Source organism: Bombus vosnesenskii, unplaced genomic scaffold (genome assembly GCF_011952255.1).
Source record: "Bombus vosnesenskii isolate JDL3184/JDL3185 unplaced genomic scaffold, Bvos_JDL3184-5_v1.1 scf7180000013272, whole genome shotgun sequence".
Classification (NCBI taxonomy): domain Eukaryota; kingdom Metazoa; phylum Arthropoda; class Insecta; order Hymenoptera; family Apidae; genus Bombus; species Bombus vosnesenskii.
The window spans coordinates 4,792,481-4,814,492 of record NW_022882930.1 but is presented as its reverse complement, the minus strand read 5'-3'; the positions used below and the strand labels follow the sequence as shown (position 1 = coordinate 4,814,492).

Sequence of the window (22,012 nt, the reverse complement as noted above, 5' to 3'; positions counted from 1 at the left end):
TAGTTCGATTGGTTTTCATCTGGTTAATAAGAATATATTTCACTAACTTGTATATATTGTTGCAAACTAGTTAGTTAACTTTTAAAGAAACGTAAATTGTAAATAAATAAATACATAAATATGCATTAAGAGATACAATTTCTAAGATATTGTGTACGATCATAAATAAATTCTATTTATCGAAATTTCAAATTAAAATGGAAAATTAATTAATTAATTAATATAAAGAAATGAAGAAAACACTGTTATATAATATTGTACCATAAATTTCAACTAATTTTTTTTCGTTTCCTTCTTTTTTCTCACAATCTCTTGTGCGCTGGAACCTGACCTACAATTGTTCCCTTATAAATATAGTACTTTTGTAGTATTTTTTTCTATTTAGCAAATGAAAAATAATAGATATCAATATCATCAATGTCGACAATTTTTGTTTAGCAAATTCAATAAGCTTTCGAGTTAAATAACTATTTTTACTTTTTACAGAACTCTCTCTTTATTTCCAATGTAACTTATTCAAAATATATAATTAAATATCTGAGCAAAAGTCATAAAAATATGTTTAAAAATCTCAGGAGAAATATAGATACTGAACACGTTAAAATTAACTTTTTGGCATCGTCGATAGATGTAACTATGATTATGTAATCAATGTCGATCTTCCCATTTTTATTTAAATTTAACTTTGTTTCCCCTACATTAAAATATAAAAAAGTTATCCTCTTCTGCGTTTGAAATACTTCGTCTATTTTTTTTTCTTTTCTATTGCTGCTAAAAATGTTATACCAGCTAATCGAAATTAAAATATCTTTTTCTTTTTGGCAGTTACAATATTCTTTGAGCAATATGTGTGATATTTTTTAAATTATAGATTTATTCCTGTATATTATATTAATTGCATTTACTATCTCTCTGGTTTATAAAACATCGTGTCAATGAATGAAGTTACAGTGTCATAACGTAACTTAGCCGTACACTTTTGGTATACAATTTTACATTATACCTTCAGAAGTATTCTAGTTTTTCTAAAGCAGTTTCTGTAACGATGCGTATTACCATTCACTTCTCACTATCATACACTCATTATGCATGAATGAGAACACTGATACTGCTGTCACTCTAACTGTCCGTACAACAAAGTGATAAGCTACGTTATTCAAACTTGAAATAGTTTTCCAAAGAAAGAGAAAGCATCGTTTTTGCGTCCCATCCCTATTGCACTGTTTAATCGTGATAACACGTTACAGTTATATGTAGTATCTAAAAAAATAGGAACATGTAAACGAACAAATATATTATAACAATTACAATTAAGCAACAGCTGCAAGTTTAAAATATATAATGAATTAAACGTAACAAAAAAATAGATAAATGCTATTTTAGAAAGAAAGATACTTCGACATTTGGTTTACGATGCCTGGGGATAGTGTTAAGTTAGTGGACGGTAAAGCACAGAGAAATATTGCTAAACGGTTGTTTCCCGGTCTACATGGATATATTCCACGAAACCGGGCTGCTGTTGTCAGGATGCTGCTCCCAGTAACGTCTCCTCTGTCGGCGCTCGCCTCGGTCTATTGCTTTTTTTTGTACCCTTATAGTGAAGTCTTTTCGTACGCGCTTTTGACCTGGAATAAAAATAAAAAATTAATAACTATATAGGCTCTCTCCTTTCTCTCTTTCTCTCTCTCACACTCTCATGCTTTGTGATAATACCTGCTAATCAGTACCACAAAGAAGCACGCAAAGGCAGCGATAATTCCAGCGACACCGGCTAATACCAGCCACATTTCCGAAGGTAATAATCCAAGTAATTTCGCCCCGTTACCACAATTCGCTTCATCGTGTCCGGACGGACAATGAGCTCTCCCATCACACCAAAGACTCGCGGCAATGCAAGCGCTTAATTCGGGACACTTATGGGGACAGTCTCCGTTAGCCAATGTCTCATTCTCTATTCCTCTTTCGGGTAAACGTAGCTGTCTACGTAATGCAGCTCTGCTTTTCGAAATTTCTAACCACGAGGCTGCAGCCTGACCAGATTCTCTTGCAACAAAGTCCAGCAAAAGCGCAGGAGGTCGTGGTGGACCTGGCCATTTACCCTCGCCGGTGCCTCCTAGCCACTCTTCGGAGAAGACGTGAACGGTGAACTCTCTTGCACCTGGTTCAGCGGGACACACTACTTTTAGAAGTTTTGGCGGCCAACCGGAGTAAAGGAGGATTCTGTTGGTGGTTGGACATTTGCTTTGTTCGTTCATTTCTGATATCGGCGATGGTTCTAGGGGGAGGAACCAGCCCCAAGTTAAAACGAAAAGAGACCTGTTTTCGCGTGCCTCCACTAACCATGGAAGTCCTTCACAATAAATATCTGGTCTCGATAATGGTGGAGCCACGAATCGTAATTCGCCACCTGCAAAAAAGAGAAATTGTTAATATACTTGAAGAATCTGTGACTGTGATGACAAACCAGTACAAAACTGTATAAGGTTTTAGAATTATAACTTTTTATTTTATGAAACAAATTGTGTAATTAAAATTGTGTTTACTAAATGTCTTCATAATGAATTTACAATAATAAAAATAGAATTCACATTAACGATAAAATAAAATCTTTAAATTACTTATAGAGATAGATATAATATACAATTTTGTACATGTTTTCTATACAATGACAAATTGAGTAGTGAAATAACAACCTTCTCCGCGTACTCTTTGCTTTCTGGGACACTCGGGTGCACGAACAAGTTCGAAGCTAGCATAAAAAAAAAGAGTTTCAAAGTCTTCGTGCGGAGCTTGTTGTTCGATTAAAAACGTAATCTCTAAAGCTCTGCTCGAAGAGATGTGCGTCAATGGAAGATGCGACGTGTTATCACATAAACAAGCTCTCGGAAGCTTTACATCCCGCCAAGGCGCTTCGTATAAAACTAAACGAGCTTCTCTGGAACCCACTTCTTGAACACAACGTGGTCGGCCAGTATGAGGGTCTGGCTCGCTCGTGCAAATGGTAGACTCGCCTAGACTGACGTTGTGCAACGTCAATCGCACCCTCTCGTCCGCACCAGCCTCTATACGATATCTACAGTCTAATTTTGGGGATCCACCTCTTCCAAAAAGACGAACATCACGAGGTGATGTTACCTCGCCGCTTCGAACTTTGCGCCATACTCTGCTGCAAACTCCGTCTCCCCAGGGTTCGCCAACTTGAGTGGTCGAAATAAATTCATACTGTGCCTGTGCGAATAAATAGGATAATACACAGAATGATAGAATATGTCCTAATAATTTCTCGATAAAGATAACAGCGAATTGAGGTCAATAACGATGATATTATTAGCTTACATTAAAGTTAACCGTATGAAGTGCAGTACCCAACAACGTTTCCATACGTAACGTTAAAGATGGTGCGACTGTGATGTAACTTTCATCCTCTGTACAGGGCCTCGTGCTTCTAGTAACATTCCTTAGAGCCGCGTGTGCACACAGCTTAGGTGTGTCGTCACAAAGCGTGGCCATTGGAAGTCCAGTGGACGGTGTACCATCCCAAAATATCAGCTTTATCGCGCAAGGTACATCCGACTGAGAACTGGCGTTGTTCTCGACGCTACCCGTTAAGTCCCGTTGCGAGTACGAGGAAAAGTAAATCCACACTCTGTCCCCAGCGGATCCTTTGATATTCCAAGTACAGCTGGAATTTGGTGGCAGTGCGTGAAGCGGCGCTCTCAGTATGCCGCTCCTTTTGTTAGTACCATTTACAAAAAAATGGCAACCTTGAGGGCCCTTGGCGTAGTCGAGGCCATCAGAGTCGACGTAAACTACTTGAATCTCGAGTTCGAGCCTCAAAGCAGAAGCACCAAGGGGGATGGCTATCGGGGAACTTCGGAACTCCACTTGCATAGTTGGACCTCTGGCAGTGATCCTGGGTAAAGGTCCCCCGCAATAAACCAATAAAATCGAATCTTCTGGTCTAACCCCGTCTCGAAAGATAAGATGGTCTTTCTCCGGGCGGCAATCTTGCCATACACTTAAAGTACTATTGGCTGTGGTAATCCCGACTGGACCAGTCGGCGTAGATTTCACCGAAATCATAGCATGCTTACAGGTGGGCACCTCCTTCTGTCTTATAGTTATCAAGCAGCTGGCATTTCTCGGATATTCCCCGGGATAGTTGGGACTCTGTAGTCTACATTGCTTCAAATGACATTCATAAAAGTTTCTAGAACAGTAAGTACCCGGCACGGGGGAGCCCCTTTCGATCGGAAGCTCAGGCTTTCCTAGTCTAGCCACGGCTTCGTTGCGCGCCACAAATCTGTACCTTAAACGAAATTCAAAAGGTACGCTGGAAGGAGCGTGAAACAATCGTATAGACGCCGTGACTGTACTCGTCTCGCTGTAGTAAGAAGCTTTCCCTTCTCCAACTCCACACCACGAGCCGCCCGTAAAGTGTCTACCTAATTCTGCTAATTGTAACGATCCTTCAGGACAGCTGGTAACGAAGCTATCAGTGTTTGGGTCTACTCTGCCCACGCTGAACGCATCCCACAAAAGTTGTACAAGTTCACCGTACCCCTGGCCAGCAGCGGTGAACGTTAAATGACAAAGGAATGGCAGACGTTCCTCGCTAGGTCTCGGAAGATCCAATTTGTATGTACGTCCTTCGCGTCCGTGATACGTACGATTACAGGGTGTACACATCGCTGGCTCGTCACTATTATCTCCGCAATCATCTCGTCCATTACAGTACGCGTCAATCGGTACACAATGCCCATCCCGGCAAGTTAACTCGGCCAGACCGCAATCGCCAGCTGCCACACGGTCTGTCCAACCGAATAAAAGTATGAACAGAACTAGAACAGTTACACGAAATCGTTTGTAACCACCTCCAGCATCAGCTATCTCCTGTGAACAAGCGTTCATAAAGTTTTTCGTTGTAGATAGAGTAAGATTATTTAGAAAATTCGTAGTGAATGTTAACAAAGATTTAACAACTATAATTAATAATTAGACTTCCTCCTATCTATGACTTTATGAGTTTTTTTCTTTAAAAATTGCTGTTCAAAAATTACCAATGTGTGAAATAGTGATGTAGTGATGAAATAATTGTTTGTTAATATCCTAATAGCATAGTTCAATAAATTACATAGGTATTCGTTTTACGGAAGTACTTCACAAATTTTATAATACGTTCAACCTACTTTTCCACATATTAACAATCAATTCTATCACTATAGAGCACTGTCACGTAAAAGGGGGGAAAGAACCATTTACCGAAGTAGGTGAACAAGTTAAATCAAATACTTGGACCGCACTGTATAAAGGCCAAAAGTGTACCAGCAAACAATGCATTTCAATCCAGGAGGTGGCACTTAATTACCTCTCTTATCTTTTATATATTTACACAAATACTTCGTACAAATAAAGATACTTGAAGCGTGAAATTTTGTCATCTTGATAGACTTCTCTTTACGATTGCTGTTTGTGATTTTAAACTGTCTTGTCAAACACTTGCTATGGATAGCTCTATATACGTGAAGGTAATGAAAAGCATACACATACATACACATTCTCTGTTGCTTACATTAAACGGCGAATTTTATCACGAATGACTTCGTTGAAACGAATCGGAACGAAATCTCTCTCGAGATAAAATCTAGCTTTTGATGTGCTTTTCACTTTCATACTTATCTGTATGCATTCTTGCGTGAAATCGTTTTTTATTTTTCACGATATAACTCAAGATACATTACCGGCCTTTTTGACACCAAACACATGTAGATCTATATTAACATATTTGTGGCTGGAAATTTTAAAATTCAATAATTTTTCTAGTTAATTTCAAATATGAATTAATAATAATAGTTAGACTGCAGATGCTTATGCATTCTAAAATAATTTAAAAATATAAAGATATATAGAATACACTTAATATGCAAAAATATAAAAAATATCCAAAATAAAGAGGTTAGTGCGGTATTTAATGGGTGGAGCAAATCTCTATTTCCTGAGTTACATTCATAAAAATATGAAATTCCATAAACATCCGCGTCTAATTGATTACCATAAAAAATTTCCCTTTCCTCGGAATCAACTAAGGTGAAAAAACCGAATAATACACCAGTGGTCATTAACATGTTTAGCACATCAGTAATGATAAATAAAACTATCAGAAAAATTAAAAAGTTAACAATACAAAAATTACGTATATGATGATATATTACGTATATGAGATGTAAGGATATAATAATCTTCATGGAAAAAACAATGACAATGTTTATAGAGATCCAGAATGAGTGTGCCAACTTGTAAAACGATGCACGCAAAGGTTCTTGTTTAAAAACATTTTTTGATTTATTAACGTGTGAATCCATTTACCATAATCATCTGTCAGTGAAACGAACATCACAACAGCAAGCCTGAATCGATGACACCGAATCAAAGTTCTACGCTCGAGGGATCATATGCCTGGAAAGTGGTTCAAGCACGTCGAAACCGTGACTCTTGACAATAATGACAGCCGACATAATTATAATAACGGATCACATTGTTAATTAACATCACCCCCGAATTAATTTATGCTCACTAAATGTGCTATATAAAATAAAAAATTCAGTCACTAACACGAGAGATTCACTCTTTCGTTTTCTCTTCTTTTTTTTAGAATGTACTACACACTTAGCAACAATGACAAAGATATCGTAAGTCACAACAAAGAATAAGAGCTCGAAAGAGGGTAACGTTTATACGAGGCAGAAAGTCCAGTGACCGAATGCAACTCTACACCGTTAAAAGGTTGATGCGCAACTGCACACTGCACAGTAAAGAGAAAAGCCCGGAGGGCAGCTTCGCTGCAGGGCATACCGGGGTAAGGGTGATGGAACGAAACGGGGCTGAGCTCAGGGGCCTGGCACCTCAATGCATCGATCGCCGTTTGGTCCTTTTCTCTCCGTTTCAACGCCCTAAACCACGCTACGTATCGCACTGACGTAGCTAACGATCACAATACCCGGCTGCACTAGGTCTCTCGTAGTCATTAACCACGCTTTTCTTTAAATCACCCAAAATGAAAATGAAATTTCAGTAAATATTAAAATATGAATAGCGTTTAAATATTTGGTTTCAGTATCCGATATATATATATATATATATATACATAAATTATATTACTTTTCGTGTACACTACGCTTGTTATTTGAAAAGATATCCTCAGGGATACAAACATGTAAAATAATTGAGACAGCAGCTCCTCTCGGCTTTCTTATACAACAATTTACCGCTAATAATACTAGTTAATTGATGAAGACTTAAGATATAGACTTTTTATGATTTTACAATTTTTAAATAAAATAATTTGTAATTTATAAAATTTCATTAATTTTGTTACCAAATTTAATGATGTTATTAATATTGGTATCTTGTGACTCATAAAATCGAACAAGAGGGCCCTAACCATGGTTCGGAATCAAATCTGGTCAGCTACCAAGGGAGAGTCTTGTCCATTACTAAAGATTTAGAGATATAATGTGTTACCTAATACTCTCTGAGATAATAAGGCTTTAAAGTCAATACAATGGAATGAAAATGTAGTTAGTGTATTTAGTAAATGAGTTACGAATTGAATTTAGTTATCTAAACGCGAATTCCTATTATACGAACAAAAAATCATACGTAGTAGAGATGTCCTTTGAGGAAAAGGACTATTTGAGATAAAAATGATAAATTCCAAAACTTCGTCTTCTTTGTTTATTGATCCAATATGATACATTAAAATAATCATAATCTTTTGTCCTGCATATTTGCCTTTTTTTAAATAGGGCATCTAAACTTCATACCCCGTAACCTACTTGTAGTTGTCTGAAGGTTAAACGGGGGTAATAACGTTGCGTTATACCCTCAATACGCTTCGGCACGCGGATTAACTTCGCGCTTCAAAGCTCACGGAGAAAAATGCGAGCTACAACCCTGAGCGCTATTGGCGACGAATTGTAGGTCGAAAGGGATGCACACAGACAGAAGAAGCAATAGTGGAGTAGAGAAATGAGCTCGCGGAATGCTCGCAAAAAGGGTAATAATAATGCTTTGAAAACCTATACATGCTTGAAACACTCGACTTTTGTTCTATTTTTTGGGGAGAAATTTATTCAATACAACGTTGTCTCTTGTCTAGTTTATAAGTATATGCATTGTACAATGAACATATTTTTTAAAAAGATAAAAAATTGAAATATTTTTCTTTTCGTTTTTAAATAGAATATTACACTTTAATTTCGAGAAGCATACGTCATATAATTCTTCTATTTGTCGAATTAGTCATTACTCAAATATCTGTTTTGACCATTATCTATTTTTAGTTGAAGAATTGTTGAGACAGTATGTTCAGTCTTATATGCATACTGTATTTATAATGCTAAAATAGGTCGACGAAGTGTTTTCTATTTTTTCTTCACTAGATATCAGAGCTCAGTTTTTTCATCATCAGAGCTCTTTTTTCTCGCTAAGCTGTAACAAGTATGAACTAAAAAAGTTATATTATGATGTTTCATCAATAATGCTAATTAATAATGTAAAAAATACTTAGGAGTAATGTTTTTTGAGACCATAAAATATTATTGACGAAAATCACATACACACTCGATGCATATACACATCTAATCATAGAAATCGATTGGATATACAATAATTTTACCTCAATAAAAAACTAGTTTTCGTTACAGTGTTTTCTTAAGCAGGATGAAACGATAAACAAATAAAGTAAGAATTTACACAAATTAATTTAGAGACCTATTTGTCTACTAGAAATAAACTTCCTTTCTTTCAATTTAAACAATTTCCGTTTACGATCTTCTAGCATCACATTCAATGTGATTATATGATACATAAAACATTATTCATACTTATTACATAATACGCGTTGACGTCTTTATACATTTTCCTTTTAGTCTGCTTATTAAAAACAATATGTACGTAATGTTTTCTTTTTTACAAATAATTTAATCAGTGCGTATTCATTCATTATTATGAAAAATATGTTGAGTTCATAAAAACGGAATGCAAGTTCGTAATAATTCGATAATAAATTATATTCCAAAGCTTAGAAAGCATATCGCGTACGAATATCCTCAAGTTTTTTTGACACTTCGGAAGCTGTTCGCTCGAGATCGCCAGATATACTTTTCTGTTTTGTCGGTTCAATAGAATTGAATTGTTCGCAAAGATCTCCGTCTATTACATTCTTTACAGGATAATAATACGATCTAAATGATAAATGATCTCTTCCACAAAGTGGTGGATGCTCCGAGCGCATATGCATTTCCAAATGTTGGAAAAAATCATGGTCCTCGTGACTCGTAAAGGGGACGAGGACGCCAACTGTTCCACTTAATGTCGTATACACCAAACTTTCAGAACCACCAGGAATAAGAGTTGCCTTTTGCAAAGACATAACAGTTTCACCAACATGAAAGCACGCAACTGTGTCTGCCTTCTGACTGGCTCCATTTAATAAACCCCTATCCCATAAGGCTTTGTTCCCAGTTGGATCTTCGTCCACATCGTCGTTAATTCCACTTGCTAAGCGTATCTGTTAAAAAATATGAAAAATTTACATACTTATCCGAACAATTTTATTAGTACCTAATTAATTACTGAAATATACAGTGTTACTTACAACAGCAATGTTTCCAAATTTGTCGGCAGTGGCAACGGTATCATAATCTAGAACGCACGTTGTCGTTATCCATCTCGGGTGCGTATCATCGGCGAAGACTATAAGCTGATTTTCTTGGCGTTTATATCTAACAGCATATACGGATTCCTGAACATCACTTACATAAATTCTTTGCCCAATTGCATTGATAGAGACAACAGCATTAGGAATATGTTTGTTTTCACATTTTCTCAACAATTTCTTCTTGCCCATATCATACAAACGCAACATTCTACCGACACCAACTAATACCCTTCCTTGGTACGGACATATGGCCAAAGGTACTTCATCCAAAGTGGTTTTATGCACCAATTCGAGATTGGTACATTCACTATTCACTCTACAAAAGAATATTTACTTTTGTTTTCGTTCTTTTTTTAACTACATACTTTATGTGGAATTTAAATTTCAGTACTGCAGGAATTTCATCAAATTACATTACAGTAATTGTGTGTATTTTCATCACAAAAATTGTTTAATACATCTTTTATCTTATTAAACGTATTAGAGCAAGTACTTACCTGTATGTATATAAAAAGCCACCACTGCTAACTCTTGGATTCAATTGGAACTCTTTTGCGATACCAACTATGAGAAACAGTTGATCTCCCTGATTAGAAAATTTCACAAGGCTCAAACTATAACATAATTCGTTAAAAAAAAATGTAGTAATTTTCCTTATTCCCAAATGTTTGTTTAAGATATTGATATTTTCTATATTCTTACCATAAAGCAGCTAAATTTTGTTCGAGTCGATGTACTTCAAACGTTTGCCCTGTTGTGGGAGCTATTATTCTTATTAACGACGCCCATAAACCAGGTCCAGCTCTTGGTGCACCAAACACGGCTTCGTTGGGTTCCTCGGATAAGAAAGCTTCAGCCAATTCTCTCGCTACCACAGCCTCTTCTGCTCCTGCAGCTTCTTGCATTTCTTCTGCCATTTGTAACCTTCTCTGCTGTTTCGTCTCTTCAGTATACGCATTGTGTTCCGTTTCAATAATTATCAGATGTGCAGAGTCCGTGTGAATTGCGAATTTTCTCGGGGTATATTCCAAAGGAAAGCTAATTTGGTTGAACACCGCACCTAACTTTTCGAGAGCAAGGATTCTAAGCGTATTCGTCGAAATGGCCACAATTCCTTCCGGACACTGTTCAGAACTGAAGCCTGATGCAAATTCTAAACTTTCGTATGACAGTGGCGTTAAATGAAAACGATTTTGATAATAGTAACTCAACCATGACCTGCTACTCATTGCAAGCACAGCTTGATTTCCCTGCATTTTTATCCTAAACAGTTTAACAGGTCGAGAACCCAAATATCGAGTTCGTGTATCTGCAAGATCACCCGAAATGGGATCTAATACTGTTCTTAGCAAAACACCATTTTGTAAACCTGCGAGTATATATTTAACTAATTATAATAAAGTAAAAAACAATTTTGCAGCTATAATATTGCTGTTGTTTACCTATATTTAAATAGAGACTGGACTGTTGTGGTGATAAATCTTCAGAATTATTTGCATCTTTAGCACCCATTTCAACGATACATAAACTTTCCGCGGCCGCCGGTAAAGCTTGCATACTCCTGGGTGCTAAACAATCAGAAGGGTCTAGGGAAATAATCCTTACTGTATTATCTTGAAGACCGACAGCCAAGAACCATGACCTTTGTTCACCAACAGCTACGTTTCCGAGCGCCATACACATTACTTCCGATGGCATCTTTTTTCGTTCTGTATATTCATTCAATTGCCCCGTCTAGGAAGTACAAAATGACGAAAATTATTAAATATAAGTGGAATTTAGATTGAGAAGGATTCGTGATACACTGGATTTCAAAGTTGTCCACTTTTCATCTAGTTTAAATAATTAATATTTCACTAAATAAGATGGAGGAAGTGACATATTTTACGCATCTTTTACATCTCTAAAGATAATTAGTACCATAGAGAGAACAAATGATGCGATTAAAAGATAATAATACAATTTTAGCAGATATAAACGGAAAGCTAGTATACATACAGGGTCCATTTCGAAGTATACCAATTCTCCTCCCGTGAGTGCAATTACAACCTGACGTTGATTTACTGCACATTTCACTATAGTTTTTTTACCAGGAGCTTTCCATTCGTTCACACGTTTGTCTGCCCGAATATGACGTATCCCATCAGGATATACCTAAGCAAAATATGACAAAGTCATCGTAAAATACGAAAAATGGTAATTAGAGAAATAAATGTTTTAATAATGGTAATTATGTCGAGTTTCATTTACCAGACATGTTTAGAACAATTATCTAAGCACTCAACGATGCGGAAACTCTGTATAATATAGCACTATTTATTGCGACCGACTCGTGGTCGACCAGGAGTCGGAGATACCGTAGTGCATTAAAAACAAATTGCATAATTAAACAACGTACTTGTACTAGGGCATCTTCTCCCAAAGCAGAGCAACTCAGTGTTGGCGTAGTACCAAGAAATCCAGAATCAGTCACTTCTTCTACAGTTTCTCCAATACTAAGTACAAGAGTAGCATTGACGAAGGACACTATGATGTAAGCATCATACTCCTCTGTAATCAAAATTACAAAGCTCACTCTGAGTATCTCAGAAAAGTAAAGGTGTAAGAACGAAATTCGATAAAATAATAGAAATCGTTTCTTCGTAGACGGTCGAACACGCTGTTTTTTTTTTTTCATCCTACACGCAAAGAGTAGACGGTTTTTTGGATGCAAATTCAATTTCTTTAATCTCCAGCGATTTTCACAGTCCTTACCTTTCTGTCACTTTCTGTGTTCTGTAGTTCAACCAATAGCATGCCAGTAGCCTGAAAGAGAGAACTGGTGTTTGATAAGAGTGTATCAAGCCACCAGATTCATTAGTATCATTTACAAAATCAACTTTTTTGTTCTCTTTTGCATTTTGTTTTTGTATTGAAAAATTGTAGAGTTAAACTAGAATAAGTAATAAAATAATTTCTCTTCTTTGGGAAGTAAATGGTTTAATGGGATTTATACAAATAATACTTTCCTATTTTTTTTTAGTCATTCAAAAGAAATTGTTTTACATATAATAAAAATAATTACGAATGAAGTCTTATTCTAAATATCTCCACAATTTTTTAACATCATTTATTTTTTTAATTATTACGAATATCTCTTAATTATAAAAAATATCCAGAAAATTAATATTCTTATATATTTAAAGATATTCATTTCTCATTTAAGTAGTATTCCAACTTATTGTAATTGAATTTAAATAAAAACTATTGCAAGAAATTGCTATATAGTATAATAGGATGATCAAACTAATTAATGTGTAAATAATATAATCACAATTGATAAAAAGGTGTGTATCATCGATGCAGAAAACAAAACGAAGCTGGTAAAATTTATTCTGCACTGTCGCTTAAGCATATAGAGGAGAAGGAAAGAAAAAAAGAGAGAAGGACATGCAAACAACTACTGTCAAAGATATTTTTAAACTAACCATCGACTCTTCTTTTAACAGTCCACACAGCATTTGGATTACCAGGCAGTTCACTGACAGCCATTTCGGATACTTCCAAACCGTGCCGTAATACCCGTAACGTTGATCGTGGTCCTCTACCACAAGTTATATATAACTCAGGAGTATCCTCATTTGCTAAATCAGCTACCTATATAAAATAACAAATCATCTTATGAATGAGAATTTATCAAAAAGATATACAGTAAATTCCAGATAAGCAATAACCAAGTATCCTGGAATTACTGTACTTACATCTTTTTACATTTGTAATTCTTAGGTTCAACTTCAATTTGCAAAGACAAATTGAAGGCGACTAAGAATATTTTACTATTGCACCCCTCTACAGAAAAAGAACACATCAAGTATAACTTTCCTACTTTAAAGGTGCATTAAATTTTAGTTTTAAGTATATTAATAGTACTGATAAAAAATTACCTGACATGCCATTATCGGCGATAAGCTATCCATTTCATCGACTAGTACTAAATTTCTAAGTGGTCTTGGTGCAAAAAAGAACGTATCACCTTCTTCAAGAGGCATGGCAGAGCTAAACTCTGGTTCGTCGTCATCATCTCCTAAATGTGCAATTTGGTAAAGGTAACTAAAAAAAAATTGTTTAAAATGTAATTCAATTCAAAAATATAATTCTTTAAATATATGTAATACACTTACTGGTTACCAAATTCCGAGGCTACAAATAAGAAACCAGTTTTCAAAACGCACATGCTTGCTGCAACAGGTACAGTGTCAAAGTATTTTAATTTAATTTCAGTCACCATATCTTCGTCTGTCTCGAGTGTAATTTTAAAAATATCCCCTTGCTCGGTTTGAGCCAAAAAGAAGAACATGCTCTTTGTCTTGTGAGTGGCAGAACATACAAATATCATGCCTCTTTCGGGATCATCTAAATCATTACGTCTTCTCGGAATCGGACAACGAATATCGTGTTGATCTCCTAAATTTTTGTATGTTAAATAATTCTCAGAGCAAATAAGAACACCACTCGGCCCGTCATTCCCTCCAGGAACAGACACGAGAAAATTTGCGTGTTCTTCTAAAGGTTCACTATATTTGCGTACAACATGATTTAAACCCAAATCAAGTTCATACAAAGTCAATGTTTGTTGCGTCTTTACCGCTGCATCTCCCGTAGGGTCATTATCAGCTTCCTGGGTAACAAACAAAATTGTCAATATTATGGAATACTGTATATTTTTCGCATATGTTGGAGTATTACCTCATAATCAATTTCTAGACAAGCAAACATAGGATTTTCAAAACCCACATCTACTCCCACAGTATGATAAACTAATGTGTTACTCTTATGTGCCTCCAAAGGTGAAGAAATTGTAAGACGAGCTTCTGGATCTCTATTTAAAATATAAACAAGCTTTTGTTTCTCAATTGCACCTAAAATAAATACATTTTCTTTTGAATTATGGATGAATTATATCACTAAGAACATTTTCATGACTAGAATGTACCATCATTAAGTGTGATTATAATCAAAGTTAATCAGTTGAAACACGGACATAACTAAATAATCAGTTGGTACAAAAAAATATCTAATTACATCTGCACAATTTATAGAATTATTTAACAATATATGCATTACCTATCATTACAGCTCTTCCTTTGGGATCTATAGCTAAATATTGTCCAGGTACAATGCGTCTACATCCACTTTTCCCAAATGTTTCCTGATGTACTTTCTCAAAAACATTTTTGGCAGGAATATATTCTAAAATTACAATGCGCCCAGAATCTGATCCAACAACAATATAGTCTTTTGTACCACCAGTTAATCTAAAGGCCATTAAAGATCTTATGATTCCAAAGACTTCTACAGTCAAAAGAGTATGAACTTTTCCTGTGTTTGGATCAGGTCTTAGTAGTTCCAATGACTTCCCACGTGAAACCAGAATTTCTTGCATTTTACTACCAGAAAAATTACCATGCACTGCATGGGTGATACCCGTGGCTCGTTGAAGAGTCAAGTTGTACAAATACATCTTTGTGACCTTTTCTTATTATTCAATCAACCACTAGGTAGGAAAATGTGACACTTTTCATTGAAATAAAAAACCTACATCCATGCTGTAATGAATATTATAGATAAAATTAAATTGTTGCAAATTAATATTTTTTTTATAAAAGAACGAAAAGCATTATCTAATGCATTTAAAAATAGAAAACTATTATAACATAGGAATACAAGAATAATTTCACATAAGACAGTAAAAAGGAGTAAAAAATGGAAGCGTCCGTTCACGTTAACTTATAACGCGAACTTCGATCTTACTGAACAACAAGCATTTAGATACTTATCGAATAAATATAAATTTATTAATTAGATCAACAAAAATGTTAAAAAATATTAATAAAAGTCATCTGCTGCACGTGTAGAGTTAAAATTTAAGAATGGAAATAAAAAAGCTTCGTAGCATGTACGTAAATGATCTTTTAAACGTTAAATTAAATATAAAATAAAAAAATATAGTAATTCTTAAATATAGAATAAGGTTACGAAAATTATTTTACCTTGCAGCTGAAAATATTTTTCAACTTTAAATACGATGCTAGTAGATAATTCTGTTCTTCATAAATCAACAACCATACAAAGCAACCAACTTTGTCCCATTTCAGATTTACTTTGACCACACTCAATAACATAGGTAGAATGGAAACTAACATAATTCATAAAGAATTACAACGCTACCTATAGTTTTCCAATAGAATTAGAATTATTCCACAATATTGTTATATTTCAAGAACCATATTTATAATAATATCTTACAAACAATAAATGTGATTAATAAATATATCATTGAGAATATAATCTTTTAAATCTAGCTTCAATACATTTAATAACAAAAAAGTTCAATGTTTCCTTGTGAACTGCTCTTAAGACTTGAAAGTAAAATCGGGGAGAAAATTTCTTTTTTAGTAAACCATAAAAGATAAAAAAATAAACTAAACTAAAAAAGTTGTCTAATTTAATTTTAATTTATTAACTATTAAAAATTAATAAAATAAAATGGTAAGAAATATTGCTGTTTATCATAATTTTAAATCATGCACATAGAAATGTTTAAAATACGCTTAAGACTTATAGTTAGCGCCACTGCAGTTAGCGCGGTTCACATATATTCTTTCAGTTAATATTTAGACATAAAGTACTTATATGATATATAACTTATGTTAATATTGGTTATAACCAAAATTATGTGTATGCAAGTATCATATCGATAATTTTTTTAATATAATATAGTAAAAGAAATGAACGAGTTTAAAGATGAATAACATTAGAGCAATAACATTTAAGCTGTTAAGAAGATATGCCACTAAACCTAAACCTGAAATTGCTGGAGTACGAGGAAAAGTACGTCTAATGAAAATCGAAAATAATAGAGAATTTAAAGATAATCTTGAAGAATTTGATGAAAATGATGTGAAACAATACGAAACCAATCTTGCTGATATTATTGAGTCTTATACAGATCATGACAGGTATATATAAATAAATATCAAGTTATATATATACATCAATTATATTTTCAATATATTGTAATTTTTAGGCAAACTGAAAAGGATTGTAAACTACTGAAACATCGTATCATTAAAAGCAAATATTTTAAGGAGGTAGAACCAAATTTTCTTACATACGCTGAAAAAGATCAAATACAGAAGCTGCATGAAGATAATCCTGATGAGTGGACACCTGAGAGACTCAGTGAAAGTTTTCCAGCTTTACCTGAAACCATAAAAAAGATCTTGAAATCAAGATGGGAACCAAAATCAGTAGAAAGGATTCTTGCATACGACAATAAGGTTATTAAAAATTGGAAACAATTTAAAACTGGGCAATTACCAGTGAATGCTAACTTAAAAGAGCATTTAATGAAATTTAAAGATAGAAAAATTAGTTTAACAGACAGGAAAACTTTGGCAGAAAAATATATACCAGCAAAGATAGAATTTCCAAAACCCAGAAGTTCATTTTTTCGTAGTATTATAGCAGATTCTATTGAGGAGAAACCAATTACAGAAGATAAAGTATTAATTTCTTCACAAAATCCTCCAAACAAAGATAGAAAGATAACCAATGCAATAAAAGAGAAAGATTCTAGATTAGTCAAGAAAACAAGCAATAGTCTTATACATAGAGAAATGCATAACGAAAAAGCGATCATGAAAAATGAACTGGTAATTTCCTTACATAACAATACAAATAGAGATAGAAAAAAATCTATAGTAAATGAGGAAAATTTAACATTAGTCACAAAAACAAGCAATGGCTCTGAAAGTAACAAAATCCACAATGCAAAAAAGCATGATATAGAACAGGAAACATTACTCTTTGAAGAATTCTTGAAACACAAATTACATAATTCAGATGAGACATCATATAAAGAAAGGACAACATTGTTGGATACTTATAAAAAGTATATAGAATCTAAGAATTCAGAAGATGTAAGTCCTAACATATTAAATAATACTACAAAAGATACTAATATTGAAGAAAAATGTGTTAGCACTCCAAAGAATTTATCTGATGAAAATATGCTGGATGTTAGAACAAATGCAACTGAATCCAAAGTAGCAACCAAAGCAGAAATCAAAAGTGCAAGCTTGGATACATATGTAAAAGAGCGAATCTCATATATGGATATGGATTTGGAATATACAAAACATATAAAAATTCCTCAAAGTGTTTACAAAAAAGGCAAGACATATAGGATAAAGGATTGTTATTATGATTATGATGGAGAATTTTTATATAGAATACCAGGATTAAGGGGAGATTGATCATTATATTAATCATATAATAATTTGCTGTATTTATAGTTTTATTATTGTAGATACCATTTATTGCAATATATATATATATATATATATATATATATATTACAATAATATAAATATTTAAGATTATACAAATGTGTGAAAATAATTGAATAAAAATATGTATACTTTTTATTTATAAGAAAACTTTTACTAATTATATATTTGATAATATGATACTTTTGAGTAAAATTATCACATTGGCACATATACAATTATTATATATTCATGATTTGTCCTAATTTTTGTCGATAGATGTCCTTCTCACTATCCGCAATATATTTTATGAAGATATTCGATGTTGCAGATAAATCGTTCGTAAAATGGTAAATAATCCTAATTGCTAACTGAATCATAATCTTCTAATCACGTGAAGGCACGAAATAAGCGTGCTTGTCCTTCTTTTCCTATATTAATCCGAGGTCATGAATGTTTAATTCTCAAGCCGGTCACATTTTTTTCTCACAACTAGGTTATGTTCTTTTGAATAACTTTCATACTTTCGGTCCCGTTGCATCATAAAGTTTAGTTTTTTGAAATTGAGATATTATATTCTGCCTTTACAGAATTTCTTAACGAAATAACAATGATATAAATAATTACACGCGAAAGAAATAAACTTGCATAACATGGTAATAATTATCTATTGTATATAATAAAAATTTATCAATCCTTAATTCCTATTCCTATATATCTCCCTTACAAAAAAATAGTAAATAATATTATATTTTGATATAAAAAGAATTATATTAAAAAGAATCATTTTAAATTATACCATGTAAATTATTATCTATGTGAAAGGAGATTCATTTTCTATGAACTTGAAATGCGTGTATATCTTTTTCGTATAGTTTCAGAATTTTTCTGTGTCTAAAGCTAGCCTTATTGGTATCACAAGATCTGCCCGATCTAAAAAAAAACTTCCCAGAGATGGTTCAACAATACATATTTACAATGTTGTACTACGGTCTCAATTACCACAAATCACAAATATTCAAGGATTATCAGTGAGTTTCCCTTTAAAATATCTTCAAAAAGGTATATAGGTCTGATTAATTACCATGTGTTTTTTTTTTAGGTCAGATTCTATTCGAATCCAGCGAGGAGACCCAGTTTCTTTTCTCAATTTCTTGAAAATATCAAACATGAATTGCAAAAGAATAAAGAGATGAAGGAGTCTTTGAAAAAGTTCAGGGAAGAAGCAGAAAAACTAGAACAGTCAGAAGCATTGCGTTCTGCCAGACAGAAATTTCAAGCAGTTGAATCTGAAGCTGCCAAAGGATCTGAAGCTCTTAAAGAAAAGTTAGAATCCTTAAAAGGAAAGGTACGATTGGAAAATATTTGTTAGTATTTGTTAGTTGAGAATATGTGTTATGGAAGTTAATTGAATAATGTCACATAGGTACAAGAAGTTCTTGAAGAAGCAAGTAAAACGGAATTAGGGAAGAAAGCTGGTCAACTGAGTGAGGAAATAACAAAGTCTGCAAAAGGAGCAGCAGAAACAATATCTGAAAAAAGCCAGGCTTTAGGTAAAACAAGTGCATTTCAAACAATATCACAAACTGCAGAAGCTGTACGCGAGGAATTAGATCATCAAGGAATGCATGGTAAGGCAATTTTTGCAAATAAATACGAGGCTTTATAATAATATGTTTTTTAAATCAAAATTGCAGGAAAAGTGTATGTTGCTCCCAAGGTATTGAGGAAAAGAAAAGATGTGGTAGAATCAGTAGATAGCAAAGTTGTCCAACCAAATGAACAGGCTATGGATGTTGAATTGCATAAAGATTCTAAATTTTATCAATCATGGCAAAACTTTAAGGTACATAATTAAAATAATCGAATTATATTACATATTTGCAGCACTGCAGATGTTTGTAATAATTATATTTTTCCAAGGATAAAAATCCATATGTGAATAAAATATTAGAATGGAAGATCAAATACGAAGAATCCGATAATCCTGTCATTCGTGCCTCTAGGCTACTAACGGAGAAGGTTACGGATATAGTCGGTGGATTGTTTCAAAAGACAGATTTGTCTGCAACACTAACAGAAATTTGTAGACTAGATCCCAGCTTCGATAGAATACAATTTTTAAAATATTGTGAAACAGACATTATTCCAAATATTCTGGAAGCTATGGTAAGGGGGGATCTTGAAATTTTAAAAGACTGGTGTCATGAAGCTCCGTACAAAGTAATAGCACAACCACTGTTACAAGTAGAAAAACTGGGATATAAATTAGACAATAAAATTTTAGGTACTTTTTACATTTCATATAAAATGTTTAGTTTTATGCGGTTATTCCAGATAAAGCTAAATATTTCAATTTCAGATATCAACAACATAGATTTAATAATGGGTAAAGTAATGGAACAAGGACCAGTTTTAATAATCAGTTTCCAATGCCAACAAATCATGTGTGTGAGAGATGGCAAGAAAAATGTTATTGAAGGAAATCCTGAGAAAGTAATGCGTGTCAATTACATATGGGTATTATGTCGTGATCCTACCGAACTTAATCCAAAAGCTGCATGGCGTTTACTTGATCTTAGTGCTACTAGCACTGAACAATTTGTATAGTGTATAGTTTAGGTATGAATTTAGTTAAAGCTTTAAGAAAAAATTAATGTGTATACTACTGTGACTGAAGAATAAGTGAGAACTGACATGTTTTTTTATGGTTTTCAATGCAACTGGTATTGAAAGAGAAGATTCTTATCGAGATTCGCGACCTTTATATTAATTCATAGATGATAGATGTTAATCTCTGTGACTTAAATTAGACGTTCAATTCTATGTAGCTTGAAGCTACAGGATCTTTGTAAAATCTTCCATATATAAATTTTTGATTTATGTGTTTGCATAGAATAATCAAATGTTATTTGCATTATTAAAATGTAGATTATAAAAATTTGATTGTTTATACTTAGGATTATAATTATCTTTATACGCCAGAACAATTAATTACAAATATAAATTATTGTTCTATCATGTTTTATAATCCATATGTTACATCATCTGGGCTAAAATGCATGAAGTATACACAAATTTTACTAACTTGTTTCTGTACATATTTAAATATTGGTATTAAAATGTTAAAAAATAGAGCCTAACAAGATATATATATTGAATGCCAAATATTTGTCTCACACAAATTATATAATAAAAATGAGGGAATGTGTAAACTTTTTACAATTAAACAGAGATTGTACATATTTTTCGTGTCTATAATAATGACTACAGTGCATAGTTTATTAATACAATCACTCATTATTTTTTAAATCTGTAATATACAAAATGAAAACACTTGCTTTTAAATTTCAGTAAGATTATAAATGATAATGTATTGTATAAATGAATTCAATATGTAAAAATTAAAGAAAAACAGATGTTTTGAGAAACAGGAATGTAGACTGTAACTTAATCTTCTTCCTTCCTCTTTCTTCTTCTATATAACTTTGTAAACAATTGAAAGATATTTAAAAAATTTTGTAATGTTCAATTAAAAATGCACTGACATTTTTATTCATAATTCCTTTCATTCCAGAATACACAATTTAATTTTTTTGAAAATCCCCTATTAAATCTAATTAAATCTGATATCAATGGAACTATTTAAAAATAAAAATTTTTTTTATATACAATTCAATCAAATATTAATTCCTTTGGAGTGTAGTGAAACTCTTCTCTGATTGGCTAGTTTTACGCTCGTCTCATAGGAAGTTAAAATTTGATTACATGTCAGTATCCGTTCTTTCATCTCAACTACATTTGCCATAAAAGAATTTCCTTAAAATCATTGTAAATCGTGCGTGATTTTATTGTAAATATATAGTATAGTGTATTTATTGTACTACGATTATATAACTTGTATTAACCATTGTATGCAATTGAACGTTATAGAAAAAGTGGTGTAATGAAACTATTGTTAGTACATACAAACATGATATAA

The 22,012-nt window shown here is 33.2% G+C and overlaps 4 protein-coding genes across 6 annotated transcripts; 2 read left to right on the top strand and 2 right to left on the bottom strand.

The window, feature by feature from the left end:
* Positions 1 to 495: 495 nt before the first annotated feature.
* LOC117231315 lies at positions 496 to 6,655 on the bottom strand. 3 transcript variants are annotated; one of them, XR_004492938.1, is made up of 6 exons: positions 5,263 to 5,361; positions 3,337 to 4,893; positions 2,694 to 3,228; positions 1,714 to 2,407; positions 1,396 to 1,625; positions 496 to 1,260 (listed from the first exon to the last, which is right to left on the bottom strand). XR_004492938.1 is itself a non-coding variant. In XM_033489663.1 (5 exons), the coding sequence occupies exons 1-5, from the start codon at positions 6,373 to 6,375 to the stop codon at positions 1,523 to 1,525; spliced, it is 2,898 nt and encodes a 965-aa protein (XP_033345554.1). In that variant the 5' UTR covers positions 6,376 to 6,655; the 3' UTR covers positions 496 to 1,522. The 3 variants fall into 3 exon arrangements, 2 of the variants coding, with proteins under 2 accessions (XP_033345554.1, XP_033345553.1); XM_033489663.1 differs by lacking the exon at positions 5,263 to 5,361 and adding an exon at positions 6,367 to 6,655 and having other exon boundaries at positions 496 to 1,625; XM_033489662.1 differs by having other exon boundaries at positions 496 to 1,625.
* A 1,433-nt stretch (positions 6,656 to 8,088) lies between these two features.
* On the bottom strand, positions 8,089 to 15,884 carry LOC117231314 (splicing factor 3B subunit 3). Its single transcript, XM_033489661.1, has 13 exons — positions 15,751 to 15,884; positions 14,825 to 15,306; positions 14,447 to 14,619; positions 13,882 to 14,378; positions 13,645 to 13,810; positions 13,189 to 13,357; positions 12,120 to 12,271; positions 11,720 to 11,875; positions 11,164 to 11,455; positions 10,424 to 11,090; positions 10,219 to 10,335; positions 9,659 to 10,037; positions 8,089 to 9,571 (listed from the first exon to the last, which is right to left on the bottom strand). The coding sequence occupies exons 2-13, from the start codon at positions 15,219 to 15,221 to the stop codon at positions 9,083 to 9,085; spliced, it is 3,654 nt and encodes a 1,217-aa protein (XP_033345552.1). The 5' UTR covers positions 15,222 to 15,306; positions 15,751 to 15,884; the 3' UTR covers positions 8,089 to 9,082.
* A 447-nt stretch (positions 15,885 to 16,331) lies between these two features.
* LOC117231460 lies at positions 16,332 to 18,088 on the top strand. Its single transcript, XM_033489913.1, has 2 exons — positions 16,332 to 16,719; positions 16,788 to 18,088. Exons 1-2 carry the CDS (start codon positions 16,505 to 16,507, stop codon positions 18,016 to 18,018), a joined length of 1,446 nt encoding a protein of 481 aa, XP_033345804.1. The 5' UTR covers positions 16,332 to 16,504; the 3' UTR covers positions 18,019 to 18,088.
* Positions 18,089 to 18,289: 201 nt separating this feature from the next.
* LOC117231461 (mitochondrial import inner membrane translocase subunit TIM44) lies at positions 18,290 to 21,484 on the top strand. The gene is made up of 7 exons (XM_033489914.1): positions 18,290 to 18,380; positions 18,906 to 19,061; positions 19,133 to 19,378; positions 19,457 to 19,661; positions 19,728 to 19,876; positions 19,954 to 20,317; positions 20,393 to 21,484. The coding sequence occupies exons 1-7, from the start codon at positions 18,378 to 18,380 to the stop codon at positions 20,638 to 20,640; spliced, it is 1,371 nt and encodes a 456-aa protein (XP_033345805.1). The 5' UTR covers positions 18,290 to 18,377; the 3' UTR covers positions 20,641 to 21,484.
* Positions 21,485 to 22,012: the final 528 nt, after the last annotated feature.

Coding starts and splice junctions, on each gene's coding strand:
- LOC117231315 (XM_033489662.1), bottom strand. CDS start 5,340: ATGCATTGTTTGCTGGTACACTTTTGGCCTTTATACAGTGCGGTCCAA. Junction 3,229..3,336: donor TTCATACGGTTAACTTTAAT/GTAAGCTAATAA, acceptor TTATTCGCACAG/GCACAGTATGAATTTATTTC. Junction 2,408..2,693: donor GCAAAGAGTACGCGGAGAAG/GTTGTTATTTCA, acceptor TCTTTTTTGCAG/GTGGCGAATTACGATTCGTG.
- LOC117231314 (XM_033489661.1), bottom strand. CDS start 15,221: ATGTATTTGTACAACTTGACTCTTCAACGAGCCACGGGTATCACCCAT. Junction 11,876..12,119: donor GAGAAGATGCCCTAGTACAA/GTACGTTGTTTA, acceptor TATTTTGCTTAG/GTATATCCTGATGGGATACG. Junction 10,038..10,218: donor GGCTTTTTATATACATACAG/GTAAGTACTTGC, acceptor ATTCTTTTGTAG/AGTGAATAGTGAATGTACCA.
- LOC117231460 (XM_033489913.1), top strand. CDS start 16,505: ATGAATAACATTAGAGCAATAACATTTAAGCTGTTAAGAAGATATGCC. Junction 16,720..16,787: donor TCTTATACAGATCATGACAG/GTATATATAAAT, acceptor TGTAATTTTTAG/GCAAACTGAAAAGGATTGTA.
- LOC117231461 (XM_033489914.1), top strand. Junction 19,062..19,132: donor CAAATATTCAAGGATTATCA/GTGAGTTTCCCT, acceptor TTTTTTTTTTAG/GTCAGATTCTATTCGAATCC. Junction 19,379..19,456: donor TAGAATCCTTAAAAGGAAAG/GTACGATTGGAA, acceptor AATGTCACATAG/GTACAAGAAGTTCTTGAAGA.